The sequence below is a fragment of the Electrona antarctica genome (genome assembly GCF_951216825.1).
Source record: "Electrona antarctica genome assembly, chromosome: 13".
Classification (NCBI taxonomy): domain Eukaryota; kingdom Metazoa; phylum Chordata; class Actinopteri; order Myctophiformes; family Myctophidae; genus Electrona; species Electrona antarctica.
The window spans coordinates 14,715,648-14,732,161 of record NC_136794.1 but is presented as its reverse complement, the minus strand read 5'-3'; the positions used below and the strand labels follow the sequence as shown (position 1 = coordinate 14,732,161).

The 16,514-nt window shown below is 40.6% G+C and overlaps 1 protein-coding gene across 2 annotated transcripts; it reads right to left on the bottom strand.

The window, feature by feature from the left end:
* Positions 1-291: 291 nt before the first annotated feature.
* Positions 292-15,960, bottom strand: LOC306935776 (transmembrane protein 50B). 2 transcript variants are annotated; one of them, XM_079518975.1, is made up of 7 exons: positions 15,828-15,960; positions 12,927-13,182; positions 7,483-7,595; positions 6,793-6,860; positions 6,604-6,696; positions 4,939-4,996; positions 292-4,810 (listed from the first exon to the last, which is right to left on the bottom strand). In XM_079518975.1, the coding sequence occupies exons 2-7, from the start codon at positions 13,023-13,025 to the stop codon at positions 4,765-4,767; spliced, it is 477 nt and encodes a 158-aa protein (XP_079375101.1). In that variant the 5' UTR covers positions 13,026-13,182; positions 15,828-15,960; the 3' UTR covers positions 292-4,764. The 2 variants fall into 2 exon arrangements, with proteins under 2 accessions (XP_079375101.1, XP_079375102.1); XM_079518976.1 differs by having other exon boundaries at positions 12,927-13,204; positions 15,828-15,919.
* Between the last annotated feature and the right edge of the window lie 554 nt (positions 15,961-16,514).

The window sequence follows — 16,514 nt, the reverse complement described above, 5'->3', positions numbered from 1 at the left end:
GTCCTCATTTGTTAAAAAATTATAAATATACTTTATAAAGAAAAAGGATAATTAATCATGCAATAAAGCCACCCGATTAATTCCACTGCCGCTTATCCCTTTAACATCAGATTCATGTTCCTAATCACATTAGATCAGTGGAGAAAATTAGTTTGCTTGGGACCCAAACTAGTGAAAATAGCAGAGCAAAAGACATACATTTGCATCAATTATGGGGTCCTTGGCATTAAAATGTTATTTAGAACCACAGACCCCGAGTATGTCAACCTGGAAATAAACACCACCACCAAATACAAGCTCAAATTTATTTGCAGAGGATCACATAACAGGTATTCAACATTTGCCCATCATAAAGTAAAATACAGGAAAAAGGAGAGTGAACAAGAAGGGGATTAGGAGTTAGGACTTGAGTCCTACAAAAAAAGGCCTGCAGAGAAAAAAAAACACTCCATGGATCATTAAATGACTTCCCCTAATCCCCTTGTATCTCCTCCGAGAGGTGTAGGTGTCTTGTCATGCCGATGACTTCATTCATGGGACACCGGGAGCGCAGAGAAACTGTCATCGTCTTGTCACTAGACCTATTCTGCTCACACCATAATCCCTTTAAAAGCATCTTCATGCAACCCTTTTGAAAATGATCTTCCCTTTGTAAAGACAAACGCAATACATCGTCGCTGTCGGCCACAAACCTTGTAGCTCCATATTTATTTAGTTTTCATAAATGATTGCCCTATTTTATACTTTGCATGATAGTGTCACACTAATGTAACAATATCTGAACTACAAGGTCAGGAGGACCCCCTTGAAAATGAGATGTTACATAAATTATCAAATAAATTCTGACTACCGACATGCACAAAATAGGGATGCCAGGTTGAAAGTATAGTTAACCAATGAGATATATTATTAACAAGAGCATGTGACTAAATACATTGGATTGATCTGGAACACAGTTTTCTTTGTTTCCATTTCCTGAAAAGTAACTTGTAAATATAAGGTTTCCACCAGACAGCGGTAACAGAATTACAGACACAGGCTTCCATTTCCTGAAAAGTAATTTGAAAATGTCAACTGAACCAAAACAGAAGGGGCCACATAGAAACCTTCTTTCCGAGTTCAAATTCAGCATGGTGTGTGAGAGATGGAAATTAAAGCACCATTATCCTGCACTGTATTTCATATAGAATTATTTCAACAGGGGACTGTCTTTTAGTTTCCTTTCAGTGACTTCAGATTGCAGAGTGGGTTGCAGCAAAAATAAACAGGTGAGTTGAACACTGCTGAACACGATAACCAGGCGCTGTAAGCGATATTTTTCAAGTGTTAAAGAGATCTATATTCCATTAGTACTTGTTGCTATATATATATATATATATATATATATATATATATAGCGTTTGTTCAGTGACAGGGGTCTCCTCATCTCTCCAGCTCTTTAATAACACAATTTGCAAGTGAGGATACCAATTTCATCCAATCAGATGAGAGAAGTCACACAGGATACAGGAAAAACAAGTGAAATTGTGGGGTACTCTGCCGATTGGATAAAATTGGTCTCCTGACCTGAAATTGTATTTTCTGCTTACTAAAGATTGGAGAGACCCCCGTTATTAAACACTATTTTTATATAGTGTTATATAGTGTTATAGTGTTATAGCAAACAATGATTACTGTATATTGGAACACAGAACGATTAACCTTTTAACCAAACAAAGCCTATTTACTTTGTCATACAAGAAATAGCAGAAACAGCAGATCTGCAAGCTCATGACAACGCATTGTGATGCAACATGTGAGCTTTCAGATCTGCCATCTTTGAAAATATTAGAAAATGACGACCAAAATATAGGGACAGCAGGTTGAAAGTGGTTAATGGTCACTCTGTTCACTATCATAGAATGTACACATGAAAGTCTCTCGCTTCTCACTACAGTTTTCCGCCAGTGGTTCTCAACCCAAAATCTCAACCCAAAATTGGCAGGTGATTGGCAGATCCCACCCGTAGCTGCCGCTGATTGGTCTGAACCATAGCGCAACTATTTGTTGCGTTGAACATATAACTCGCAATGTCTTGGGTTTTAAAATCCACCCAAGGACCTGCGTTAAATATCATCCCTTCTCTCTCCACTGTTCCTGTCTAAAGACAAAGAAAAGACAAAGTCCTTGAAAATTATGTTACAAAGAAAAATAATATCATTTTTCAACCTGAGACAGAACAACAGAGTCCTTACCTACAAATAAGAAACTAAGCAGAATACATATTGGACTTAATAGAGAACAACTTGCTACAACACTAGTCTAGTAGGTTCAGTATACTCCAGTGCACAAATCAACAGCTGACATTAAAGCTGAAATCCATAACTTTGTGTGTGTGTGTGTGTGTGTGTGTGAATAAAATGTCTTCTTCTATTAAGACATTTAGATCATATCAACCACTACTGGTTGATATGAGCCTGGTATGAAGTTGTCCCTTATAGCTCAATAGTAGAAAATATTGGCGCTTGCCCGGGTTCAAATCCCCAAGTAGTAGTACATGACATGAAAGCTATGGGTTGCAGCTAAAAAATGAACGTGTGTGCTCTTCTCATTCTACCGTAATCACAAATACATCCACACAATAAATTAGCCCATTTCTAGGAAAAGGATAAATTCTAGTAGCAAAAACATTAGGGACTTAAGCCCTATTCAAAATCGTAAAGAAAAGAAAAAAAGAAAATTGCAGTTCTATAAGCTCACAACACCTCAAAATGTTAACCTTCTGTTATTTTGCCGTTCTACAAGCTCACAACGCTCCGCAGAGCGCTGCAAGCTTGTAGATCTGTTAGATTTGTATATTTGGAACATTTTCGCCTATATCGACATGCCCAAAATAGGGACGCCATGGTCAAAGTGGTTAACTGAAGTGGAATCTTGTCTTTCTGGGACATTACAGTACACAGTACTCTACTTATAACCTGGACAATTTGATCTGCAAACATGGGGAATGAAATGAACCAATACTTAACATGCATCAAAGATAAAGACAAAGTTTAAGTGAAGAGCGAGCTCCCTGTTGAGGCCTTGACACACCAAAGCTTACTTGTTAAGACTCATGCTGTATTCACACAAGCGGTGACAAAAGCTACACAACAGCCAAACGTGGTGAGCTACATTACTGCCGACTTGCTCGAGCCACACTGCATAAAGGAAAAAGGACTAAAGAGGTTTTCCTTCCATTTACAGAATGGAGCAGGAATTGTGGGTTGAGAGAAGGGGAGTTTGAACGGTCAAATAAAAACATGAACGACTGACTGTGTCATTGGAGCATTGACAAAAGTTGAGTCCAGCTCAACTTATTTTCTGTAGTGTCAGGCATCACTTGTAGTTTCATGTCAGTCTTCCATTGACAACAGTAAGACTGCATATTAAGGTCATGGCTATAATGCATTAAGTGCATTTTGTTGTCTGTTGCTTACTACGGGACTGATCACATCGCTTTCTTTATGTTGGGTGACGTTTAAAGTTGCTCTTGGAGTGTTGGGGACTTTAAAAATATATATACATATACAATATTTAAACCATATTTTAGGAGAGCCAGTATGACAGATGACAGTATGAATAATTGAACCCAGACAACCGAAGCCAACATTTGAATAAGAAACGACCTCTACGTAATCAAAACTGCTACAGCTAATGGTCTCCTGGTAGAAGACTGGGTTGAGTCTATCTGAGTCATGAAGGATACATGACAGCCAGAGAGCACAATAGATCACAAATATCATAATATGAAAACATATTGAACATTATAATATCCATATTGCAAGAGGCTGCAATGTTTATGGAAAAAGAAATGTTTCAGACAAACTCCAAAAGCAGTGTTCTGATGCTCTTTGTTGAAAATAATAATAATAATACTATTACTAAACCTAACAGATAAATTGCGGGACAGATAGTGGAAGTGGCGCCACTCCACTGAGGCGAGTGATATAGTTACGCCATTGCTCAACTTCTGAGGACCTAACTGAAGATAGGGCTGGGCAATATATAGATTAGATATTATATCGATACTGTGATACGAGACTTGTAATATGGCAAATATCATATAATATATGGCGTAAGTGTTATTTATTTTACCCATTTATTTACTTAAAAAAGTGTAAACTGCTGATCTAAAAGCTCACTATGCGTTGTGATGCAATGACAATCACACATTGATGACAAGGTATTTTGGTCAAACATATTTGACATGATTTGATTTTGTCCATATGGTCCAGCCCTAGCTGAAGACCCCTGCTGCAGGTGTAAATGAAGACCAATGAAATGGTATAACTTCATCACCCACGGACTCTGTGTTTTAGAGGGCTTGCCTTGCTGTTGCGGTCCAACCAAAAACATTTTTAGATCACTGAGGAGAGCGTAGAGCAATCTTCATCCACATTAGTCATATGAAAGACCTCAACCACAGTACTTAGCTCTAGTGTTGCAATACGATAGTTTGTCAATACTGTGCAGCCCTACAACAGTATAAAGGTATAATAATATGATACTGTAGCATATGCTGGCTGAGACATCATTAGTGTGTGTGTGTGTGTGTGTGTGTGTGTGTGTCTGTGTGTGTGTGTTGTTGGGTTTTCAATTCAACAACAGCAGGTTATAGACTGTGTGTGTGTGTGTGTGTGTGTGTGTGTGTGTGTGTGTGTGTGTGTGTGTGTGTGTGTGTGTGTGTGTGTGTGTGTGTGTGTGTGTTTAATGGATGAATTGATATGCTTCAGCATGGCCACTCTAACCCCATAGGTCTTCGGTTCGTCCAAATTTATATACGAGCGTGCTGCAGAGAAACAGAGAGAGAGAGAGATACAGTGTAATTGACACATGGTGTTTGGGGGAAAGACTGTTACGTGACTGTATTGCTCAAAGTCAGTATGTTTTTTCTTTCCTTTTTTTTTGTTTACTCACCTGAAGAAGATGAAAGCATTCTGAAAGAACACAGCCAGACCTGGAGCCACTTCCTTCTCTGCAAAACACATCAAATGATAATGTAAACACAAACAATTTTATTATATCGATTATAATAAAAACCTATTTTAATGAAATTATCAAAACAGTTTGCATGACAAAGTATAAAATGGGGATTAAGTGGTTAATCTGATTAATTTAGTTAATAAAATAATACACTTCCTCAATGTTTTGATTACAAAAATAAATTGACTGAATAATTCGATAAGCGACAGTTGCAGCCCCAAACACATCTCATCCCCTTTGCCGGCTGGAGAGAAGGGTAATAAGAGTAAGAACATGTAGTTTTTCCGCACTAGTGGTAGAGGACATAGATCATGAGTATTGGTTGCAGAGAAATACTTCCTTCCCAGGAGATTGAGAGAAAGCCAAGGTCTGACAAAACTACCACCTGTCACCGGATGAGACTATTTTAAAATTATAGCTCTGTATAGGAGCAGTTACAGATGAGTACAACTCATCTCATCTGCCTGCTGATAAACCAGACAGACATTTGGACAATCTGATCACATCCTTGGCAATGCCAATGGGAAACTTAGTTTGGCTCTTGATGAGTACTATGTCCCCAACATGTAAACACATCAACAATCAAACACTATGCAAGAATAAAGTCAGGACAGTAGACAAAAATCTAAACAAGTAGTAGTAGTAGTAAGTGTGGCTGCAAATAGGAGTGTTGCTGCTGTGGCCATCAATGACCATGTGGCCATCAATGACCATGTGGCCATCAATGACCATGTGGCCATCAATGTCCATGTGGCCATCAATGACCATGTGGCCATCAATGACCATGTGGCCATCAATGACCATGTGGCCATCAATGACCATGTGGCCATCAATGTACATGTGGCCATCAATGACCATGTGGCCATCAATGACCATGTCGCCACCTCCGCTCATTTAAAATGTGGCGTGCCCCAAAGTCTAATTCTTGGCTCCATTCTATTCTCCCGCTCTGTTTTAATTTGTCGTTTTAATCAAGCGTCTTACCACTGCCACTACCACCGCTGATGTCACCCAGCTGTATTTTGCTTTTAAATCTTCAGACCATAGTAAGCTGTCTATAAAAAAAAGAATAAAAAAGGACTACTGTAGATATCCCAAATGTTTCTACAATAGGCTCTATGCACACATACCATTTTGGAAAGAACTTGCCTTTTGACTTTAAAATTGTCAATACAATTTTGTTAATCACCCATCAAGCTCTCCAGGCCGGCCCCAAATTATTTAGCTGAACTACTGCGCCTCAAGGTCAATGTGACATTACGTAGGTCTTGAGACAAAGCCCTTATCAATGTCCCTACAACCAAGCTGAAAACAAAAGTTGATCAAGCTTGTGTGTAGTAGTGTACCATGTAATGCCATGTCAGTCGATGCCTTTAGAAAGCTGCTAAAAACTACTTTGTTTCGCAAGTTTTGGTTTGTAATATCGATTATTCCCATGTATTGTTGATTACTATGTACGGTTTTGCTGGCTTATTTGTATTGTTGCTCTATGTTCTTGTTTTATTTTAGCTCATTTATTGTACAGCAACTTTTAAAACCAGGATTTTCGCAGAAAAGCAACAAGTTTGCAGGACTGAGTATATATCAGCATTGACTCACTTGGCACAACGTAGCCACCGAACAGAATCCAGATGGAAGCGATGAGAGATCCAAACATCATCATGAAACCAATGAACAGCCAGAGACGAGCTCCTATTGGACAGAGACACAGGCCAGGACGTTACACCGTGACCTGGTACTAGAACAACATTGTTACACTTACACATACGCAGACACACACACACACACCTGTTCTCCCAAGGCAGCCCTCTCCGTATGTGTCTCCTCTCACCTGACCGTTAGACACAGCATTGATCCTGAGCATTAAAAACAGAGTTTGGGTTAAGTTTGTGCAGCTCTATGTGGGCGATGTATGTGATGTGATCAAATTCGCCAGTCTACTTAAAGGCCCACTACACCCCTTTTGCAAACAGATCTTATTTCAATGATGTTTATGACATAAGAAACACATTCCGGGGGTTTTTATGTGTGCGTGATATGTATTTTTATATATTTTAGTATTTCAAATGCCTGATGACTCATCAGACATCGGGCTCACTTCCTTCCTGGACTACAATACATGTTGTCTCAGTAAGACAGCCCTCCCCCTCTCCACAAGGAGGGGCAGTGCACCAAAGCATTATGGTCATTGGAATGGGAATTCAGCAATCCAGTCAAAAACACAGACTACATTATTTATCTGGCCATAGGGTACACATTTCTAATTGTGCTACTGTTATCTACTACAAATACTATTAACATTGAGTGGCTACAGTTTCTTCTAGCGCTGAAATGTCCCTTTAAGCTCAATGATTCTCTGTACTTTCTATTTATGTCAGTGATGTTGGGGGGGTGGGATGCATCTACATTTTATAAATACAATGTTCTCAAGCTTGTGACCTGACTGAACTGTAATTATGGTGTGAGATGATTGCTTACATGAAGAATGCAATAGTGGAGAAGACGCCACAGGTGTGGAAGGCATGGTTCATCTGCTCCTGACTGGGATAGCTGACTGCAGCGTCAATCATGATCCACCAGCCTGTAAAGAACTAACAGACAGTCCAGGTCAGCTACGGAAACACACACATCCGTTGACACACAAGATGGGTCTTACATTGCTTCAGTCATGAAATTAAATCGATTTCTAGTTTTGCATTTTAAATGGATGAAACTGTACCCAGCATCATTTTCCAAAGCAAGCCTGATTGACACACACACACACACACACACACACACACACACACACACACACACACACACACACACACACACACACACACACACACACACACACACACACACACACACACACACACACACACACACACACACACACACACACACACACACACACACACACACACACACACACACACACACACACACACACACACACACACACACACACACACACACACACACACACACGTAGCGTGGCGGTGTTGTGTACTGAAAATAGCCGTGAGCTCATGGCTGAACGTGCTTTTCAGCGTGTGACTCCGCTGCACTACAGTACATCAAGCCTTTCACACAAATGTTCCTGTGAGTCGCACACCCACACACACTGTATTTCTTCTTCCAACAATGAGAAAAGCAAAAATATGGAGCAGCTCTTATGCAGACAAAGCCCAGAGGGCTCCTGGGTGACTTCTCAAACCAAAATAACTGCACACCCATTCAATAAACAGCACTATCTGTGCTGCCTATATCATACCTCATCATTCATCAACAACTCTTTTGTCTGGGGAAGCAGATAAAAGCCTTCACCAAGGACACTATGGATTTTTCCACGACGATCATAACAAGCTGGCAAACAAGGGCCAACACATTCTGCTGAGATAATTGAGGCCTTTGGAGAGCACTGTGATTGCTGCCGCTATAATAGCCTCAATCACTTTCATTGAGGTTTGTTTTCTGTGCGGAAAAACACATTGTGTGAACTTCTACAGTATATGACTTCAAAAGTGCTCCCAGGATTTTTGAGGGGCGCTCGGGTAGCCCCTCCTATATTCAGCTATAGTGTAGATTATTGTACTTATGAATGGATAATAATGATGTACGATAATAAGAGCGCCCCTCACTTCACACGGGTGTGATTTTTGTTTTGTTTTATGACGAAGGCAAATTATAGCTCTTCGGCAAATTATAGCTCTTCTGCACACGTTTAGTGTGAAGAGATTGTGATTAGGTGATGGGGGATGTGGGTGACTAGTCATTATGTTTGCTAGTCTAGGACAATGGCTTTCAAAATGAGAGCCGCATCCTCCAAGGGAGCAGCCAGGGCAGGGGGCGGCAGGGCGGCTCGAATGGAAAAGAGGATTTTTTTTTAACAGAATATATAAAATTAAAATAATTTGAATAAGTCATTGTCAAAAGAAATCTAAATGTTTTAATCATAGCATAAATAGTAGATCTACAAGCTCACAACACTCATGATGCGACACATTGTGAGCTTGCAGATGAGCTATTTTCTTCTTTTTGTGAGGGGCACTTGCCCCTCCTATATTCAGCTATTACTGTAGATTTTTGTCCTACACAAAGTTCCCATTGACAATGAATGGAGAATTTATGTCATATGTAGACAAGCAAATCGGCTTAGTGTTTATTTTTGTCTACACAAACATTAAATTCCCATTGACAATGAATGGAGAATTTTACGTCAGTGTCTGAGCAAATCGGCTTAGTGTCTATATTTGTCCTACAAAAATTAAATTCCCATTGACAATGAAAGGAGAATTTTAGTGTCTGAGCAAAAATAGGCAGTGTCTATTTTACGTCATGATGATGTACAGGTACGATGATACTGTAAGAGCGCCCCTCTCTTCACACTGGTGTGTTTTTTGAGGGGCACCCCTCCTATATATATATACAGCTTTTGTCCCCACACGTCTCAATATTTGCCATTGACAATGAAAGGAGACATTAGGTCAAATGTCCACCAAATATGACGTAAATTTGTGCCAACACAAACATTAACAGCTGACAACCAGTTTGGTTTTAAAAGAAAACACGGAACAGATATGTGTATCTTTGTGTTAAATGACATTATAGCAAAATATAGGAGTCAAAACTCCACTATGTTTTTATGTTTTATTGATGCGTCCAGGGCATTTGATAGACTAAACCATTTTAAGTTATTTGATAAAATGTACCAAAGAGGGGTACCCAAGTACATTATCAGGATTTTAGCCTTTTGGTATGCACATCAGCTGATGCAGGTGAATTGGGGCAATACTGCATTGGAACCATTTCATGTTGGGAATGGGGTCAGACAGGGGGGGATTGTATCTCTTTTTTATTTCATCTGTACATGGATGATCTATCTAGTAACCTGAACCTCTGTAAAACTGGCTGTGTTATCGGTAATACTGTTGTGAAGCATCTTATGCACGCGGGCGATTTGGTTATCATTTCCCTGTACAGTGCAGGCTTACAGCAGCTTTTGAGGATCTGTTCCCAGTATGGTATTGACTTTAATATTAAGTATAATGCCAAGAAGAGTAGCATCCTGATTGTGCAAAGTAAAGAGGATAAAAAGGCAGTTTTTCCTAACTTTATTCTCAGTGATAACGTTCTCCTTGTCTGCAGTGACATTAAGTACCTCGGGCACTATATCTCTGATGACCTCACAGATGATAAAGACATTCATAGACAAAGGTGCAAACTGTATGCACAGGCAAATATTTTAATGAGGAAATTTCATAATTGCTCTTCAGATGTCAAGGTATCACTGTTTAAAGCTTTCTGTACACCGTTGTATACTGCTCACCTGTGGAGTAACTACAAGGTGAGTAGCATGCATAAGCTTAAGGTTGCATATAATGATGCATTACGATTACTAGTGAGGGTACCAAGATGGCACAGTGCCAGTCAGCCGTTTGTGAACTTGGGGGTGCCTACCTGTCAAGCCCTTCTAAGAAACTTAATGTACAAATTCATGTGTCGACTAGAGGAGTCTGAAAACTGTGTCATCAGGTTGTTAACCAACCCTGTGAAGAGCTCTAATAGGTTCTCTTCCATGATTTGGAGACATTGGCGAAACTGCCTCTACAGGCTGTGAGCATATGCACTGTGTATGTACTGTATGTATATATGTATATTTTAATTTTTCTATTTTTAATTTGTTTTATTATTTACTGTCTTTTGTTCCTCTGTATGTGATCTGGACCATGAGTCTGTAATAAAGATCGAATTGAATTGATTAAATGCCATTGACAATGAAGGGAAATTAGGTCATATGTAGACGAGCAAATCGGCTAACCAAACACATACATTCAGTTGTTCATGAGAAGATGTATAAGAGCGCCCCTCACGTCATGGATGTGATTTTTCTAAGCCATTTCACAATTGGCAAAAGGTAAGAGATAGAGGTTCTGTCTATTTTGGGTTCTTGGCACAGAAAAAGGTTTGGTAATCCCTGGCCTAGGACTTGAGCACAGGCCTGTAGTGAGGGCACTGCTGCAAAAACGAAGACTAAACGGTTTGCAGAACGGTGTACAATTCTGTGCACGGTTTCCCATTTCGTACATGCACACTTTCTGCCCTCTGCCTTCTCTTTTTTCCCCACCAATGAAAATGTAATATGATCCGTGAGCAAGGTTAAACTCAGCCAGCTATTATTGATGGAGAAGACTGCTATATCCATCTATGCCCACCCGAAATTGGTAACCGCAATTATGCAGCTGATGAGTCCCGATTTCTAACCCCTTTCAACCTGGTGTCCATATGTCACCATGACTCAGCTATAACCATAAAGAGTTACCAATGTGGAGTGTATATAGCATCTGTTTCAACCACTTCATTGCGACTGTAGGTCGCATTTACTATGAAAACCTGCATCTCCCTTTATTCACCCACGCCTCCATAGTCACGCCTTGTGACATCACGCCTCCATTATGGTCACGCCTCGTGACATCATGTATGATGTCTCCATATATGGTCACACCTCGTGACATCACAGCACGCCACCATAGATGGCCATCTCCATAAATGAAGATCATGACACTGACGTGACCTCATCTAACCCTGGATAACCATACATGGAGAAGACTGGATCATCACCTAGATCTGCATATATAAGCCGGCTAGCAACTCTACATCTGATCTCAAACCCTTAGATCTCCATATATGGAGCTGACCTGTTCTGACATTCCATATGTTGATCTGACCTCATCAAATCAAACCCTGTGCACTCAAGACATGCTCCATATATGGCCAGTACAGAATTCATTCCATATGAGTGTAAAGGACAACTTTAGTTATTTTCAGCCAAAGTTCATGTTTTAGGTTGTAATTAGAGAAAGAAAAAAAAAAAGAGTGTTTTTCATTTGCTGCTTTCTTTCGTTTTAGCGATTTTAGCTATTTTTTTTTACAGAGGTGGGGGTATTCGAACATGGGGCTAAATATGTAGTTTTATAGCGATCTATTTTTTGTATTAATTTACTAAAGTCCTACCAGAGCCTATAAAATTACATCTGGCCACAAAAGATCACAGGATCCATACTGAATGTGAAGGGGGGTACTATAGGGGGCTGCCATTATGTCAGTTTGTCACTTCCCCCTTCACATTCAGTAGATCCCGTGATCTTTTGTGGCCAGATGGGGGGGTTTATGGGGTCTAAGACTATAGTAAATAAATACATATTTAGCCCCATGTTCAAATACCCCTGCCTAAAATCGCTAAAACGAATCTCTTACTCATCTTTTACTTTCTATAATAACTAAAACATGAACCTTAGTTGAAAAAACTAAAGTTGTCCTTTATCTTATGTGGGGTTGCCTGGACCAAACTATTTTCAGATGGGGGTCAGACCACAGCCAAATACATTATTAGACATTACATTAAAGATGGAGTGCCGTGATTTTTGCATTCTTTCATGTGTTTATGAGGCGACAGTACTTAATTAGACCCCTTGGTGTGGTTGTACTTGTTATGTGCAATGATGTCTTCTCTTTGTATTTAGGGTTTCTTCCTGGAGGCTGAAACCTTGACAGTCAAACGTGCCAATGAAAAAACAGTGATATAGTGACATCACAATAACAGTTACATCCCCATTCCCCTCCGCTAACACCTCTACCTTTATCATACAACAGTCAGTTCAGGTCACTTGGATCACCACCCATCACCACTCACCAAGCAAACTGGTGTGCCCACCAGTTTGTCCACATGAAAATGTCATTTGAACAAATACTGTACACTTTTTGGAAAAAAATCTTCCTCATTATATAATAATAATACCTGATGATCATGTTTTAGGATGGAAAGAAAATATTCTGGGTCCTGAACAAGAAAAACACTGAGAACGACTGGTGTAAAGTAATGCTACATTTGTAAAAAATTACAATCCCATTCTCTCTCACATCCCCTTCTCTCTACTGACCAGAACTCCTGAGGAGATGGAGGCCATGGTGTTCCTCCTCTCCCCCCAGTCAATGCATTCACACTCGGGCCAGCGGAAGTTGTCCAGGAAGCCGGCCATCCTGCAGCCTTCGTCTCAGAAGCTCCACCACTGGCAGGTGACCAGCAGCCCTCGTTCCCCTCCTGGTGCCGTGCCTCCTGTGTCTGTGCTGACGTTGGAGCGCTCTGGACTGGTGCCGTGTAGATAGATACAGGCTGAGTCACTTTATTATCAACACCTGTGAAGACAAAAGACAAGCACTAAGGACATATTAATTAACAGTTCATTGAATGAATTGATTTTATCCAAGATATTTTTGGGGCTTTTCTGCCTTCATTGATAGTATACAGTGTTGTCGGTAAGACCAGTGTTGGGCAATATTACTCAAGAGGGGTTGTGCACGCTGTATCCGACACACTATAGGATCCAACATGCGGAAACAACGATCGAATGGTTAGGCTAGGGTTTGAGGTAATAATAATAATAATAATAAAACTGTATTTGTATAGCACCGTCCTTTCATGACATGAAATGCAGCTCAAAGTGCAAGGCATAAAACATTAAAATAATAGCCGTAATGCAATACAGTGATTAACAAGTAATTTAAAGATCAATTAAAAGTGTAGAAGTAGGTCTTGAGCCTTTTCAATGAAATGTTTTCAATCGGTAGCCAACAAATTCCGAGTAATATGTGCTATTTAGTAAAGTTAAGTAAGTAATATGGTATAATATTACTGTTTTGGCAGAGTAATACCTTACTTTAGTCAGGGTAATGTAATAATATTACAGTAATATAGTACTAGTAACTTGTTATTGCCCAACACTGGGTAAGAAGAAGACACAAAACAGGTAGGGAGACGGGGAGCGACACGCAGCAAAGATGGTGGGGACCATTAGAGGTATGTGCCTGGACCGCTAGGCCAGAGGCACCCCTGAACAAATTGATTAAACAATTAAAAAAACAATCGATTAAGATACATAATAAAATAGCAGATCTACAAGCAACGTGATGTTCGCAGCTATTTTGGCCATAGATATTTAGTGTATCACGAAAACAGGAAGAGGCAGAGCATAGAGCCCAGCGGAACTCCAAGCCCAAGCAGAGCGCTTTCAAAGTTGATTAAATAGTTAACTTTTTGGGATGTGACATGGCTGATTAGAATGAAAATAACATCGCCTGGATGCAACTGGGATGTATCCTCAGTGATGTATCCCAAGGTCATCGGGGTTTCGGGTCTCTCGAACATCATACCCCTCACTCGGGTGACCCAGCCGGGGTGATCAAGTCCCGACTTATGTCCCAGTAGCTTCCCTCGATCAGACCATTAGGGAAAGACAGGGCCGCACAATCCGTTGGAACCACTCCGGAACTACTATGCCGGGACTGAGAGGTACTATTCTGGTAAGTGGTGGGACTAGGCTCTGTGGGTTGCCTCCTGTCCGGGCCCCTCCTACGTCTCACCAGTTCCACTCCTGCTCTCACCAGGAGTACCGCGAGGACCTGTGCGTTGCACCAGACCCCCAGCACCAGACACTTCATTCCGGAGTGGTGGATTCTTGAGCCGCAGTGGTTCTGCAGGCTCCACCGCTGGGCAACGGTAGTACTGCAGACTCCACTTGCGGCTTGAATGGCCCTCCTAAAGGCCTCATCGAAGGTTTTTGGGCTTCCTCCTCACGGAGGTTGTGTCTGCTGTCTCTCTAGATTCCTGGCTCAATACTCTGCAACATGCCAATTGTAGCCTCTTGTTATTCGACATGGCCATGGAGATATAGGCCAAAGTATTTGTTTTGTCTAAACAAAATGCAAGACTAATACAGATGAATACAGAGCCACTAGTCCTAGCTGAGGCTCTCTCTAAAGTGTGTCAGCAATGATAGTTTTAAAGTGTACAAAATATGTATTGCACCCTTTTCTTCTGCTTCTTTTCATTTTCAGCCGAAAGAGAATCACACCCTAATGCAATTTATGTTATTCGGGATGAGTACACACTGTAAAGTACTGTCATTGTTCATAATATCACAGTGTAAATGTAAGACAGGTCCATGTGGTTACAATGAACACTGAGGATTTTACTGTGAGTGTGAACCCACTGTGTGTAGAAACCTTCACAAATGAGTGAAATGTCCGGAAATTAGGTTGGAGAATGGCGATAGGGGATGGGTGGGGGTTATTAACCAGTAACCACATTAACCGTGGCATGAAAGTATTTCCTCTGTTACAGTTACATATGATTAATACAGGGCTACTGCACAATGCAGATACAGGATTGATATAATGCTGCATACTGCAAAACGGGTACACCCCTGCAACATCTATTCAGATAACAGACTGGACTACACAGCAGACCTCTGACTTATTAACAGAATGTAATGATAACACAACGTGTAGGTGTTTATGGTGAACAGCTAGTTCAATACGGGCGCGTACCTATGGTAATACCAATTCAATACCAATTGCTTTGATTGATTGATTGATTGAAGTATTTATTAACAGTTTGCAGAATTACAGTACATTTCAAGCACAACTCAATACAAAAACTGTTAACTGTGAGTGGACTGCTCGGTACTAAAATAAAGAAAAACAGCAATGACTAATGTGTCCACTCCTGATATTCATTACCAAATAATTACTCTAGATAAATGAATCTAACAACTAGAACGCAATTACTTATATTATAGTATTAGGGGGTTTTTTTATATAAAAAGCTAAATGTTAGCAACCGTTAGCTTCAGTGGCATCAATCTTAAGTTCAGCCAAAGCAAACGAGAATACGTTCTAGTTTTGTCTAATAATCCCCACAGTGAGAGAACGGGTATCTTCACTTACCTCCACTTCCATTAAAACACGTTATTAATAATAACACAAAATTGTAGTAGTCTCACCTGCATAGGACTGCTTTCACTTTCATGAAATTCATGAAGCATCAGATGCTATTATGCTAAGCCAGCTAGTAGCGTGTTGTGGCTGGCTGGGGGCGTGGACACAGCCAATCACAGCGTTTCACTACTGTCCGACGCAGGGATGGGATCAAGTCATTTGAAGGTTGCTGATCCGGTCTTAAAGCGGATACGGAAACTGTGTGTGCGTGTGTGTGCGTGTGTGTGCGTGTGTGTGTGTGTGTGTGTGTGTGTGTGTGTGCGTGCGTGCGTGCGTGCGTGCGTGCGTGTGTGTGTGTGTGTGTCTTTTATCAGGCTTGCTTTGGAAAATGATGCTAGTGGGTACAGTTTCATAGCCTGGCTAATAAGCCAGACTCGGTCTGGCTTATTAGCCAGGCTAACAGTTTCAGCCATTAAAATGCAAAACTAGGCCTACAGAAATGGATTTCATTTCATGACTGAAGCAATGTAAGAAGACCCATCTTTAATATTGTGAATGTGATGTCTTCATTGCATAGATGGTATTATCACTTATCAGGATGACTCATGAGATGATCAAAATGTGCATTGGCCTGCCGCCTACTGCGGCTGCCAGTCTGTCTTGAAGTGTCTTCATTCACAACAAAATACCACAGAAAACTGCTTGTCATACCCACTTGAAGTGGGTATGACAAGCAGGCCACTTCAGTGAGC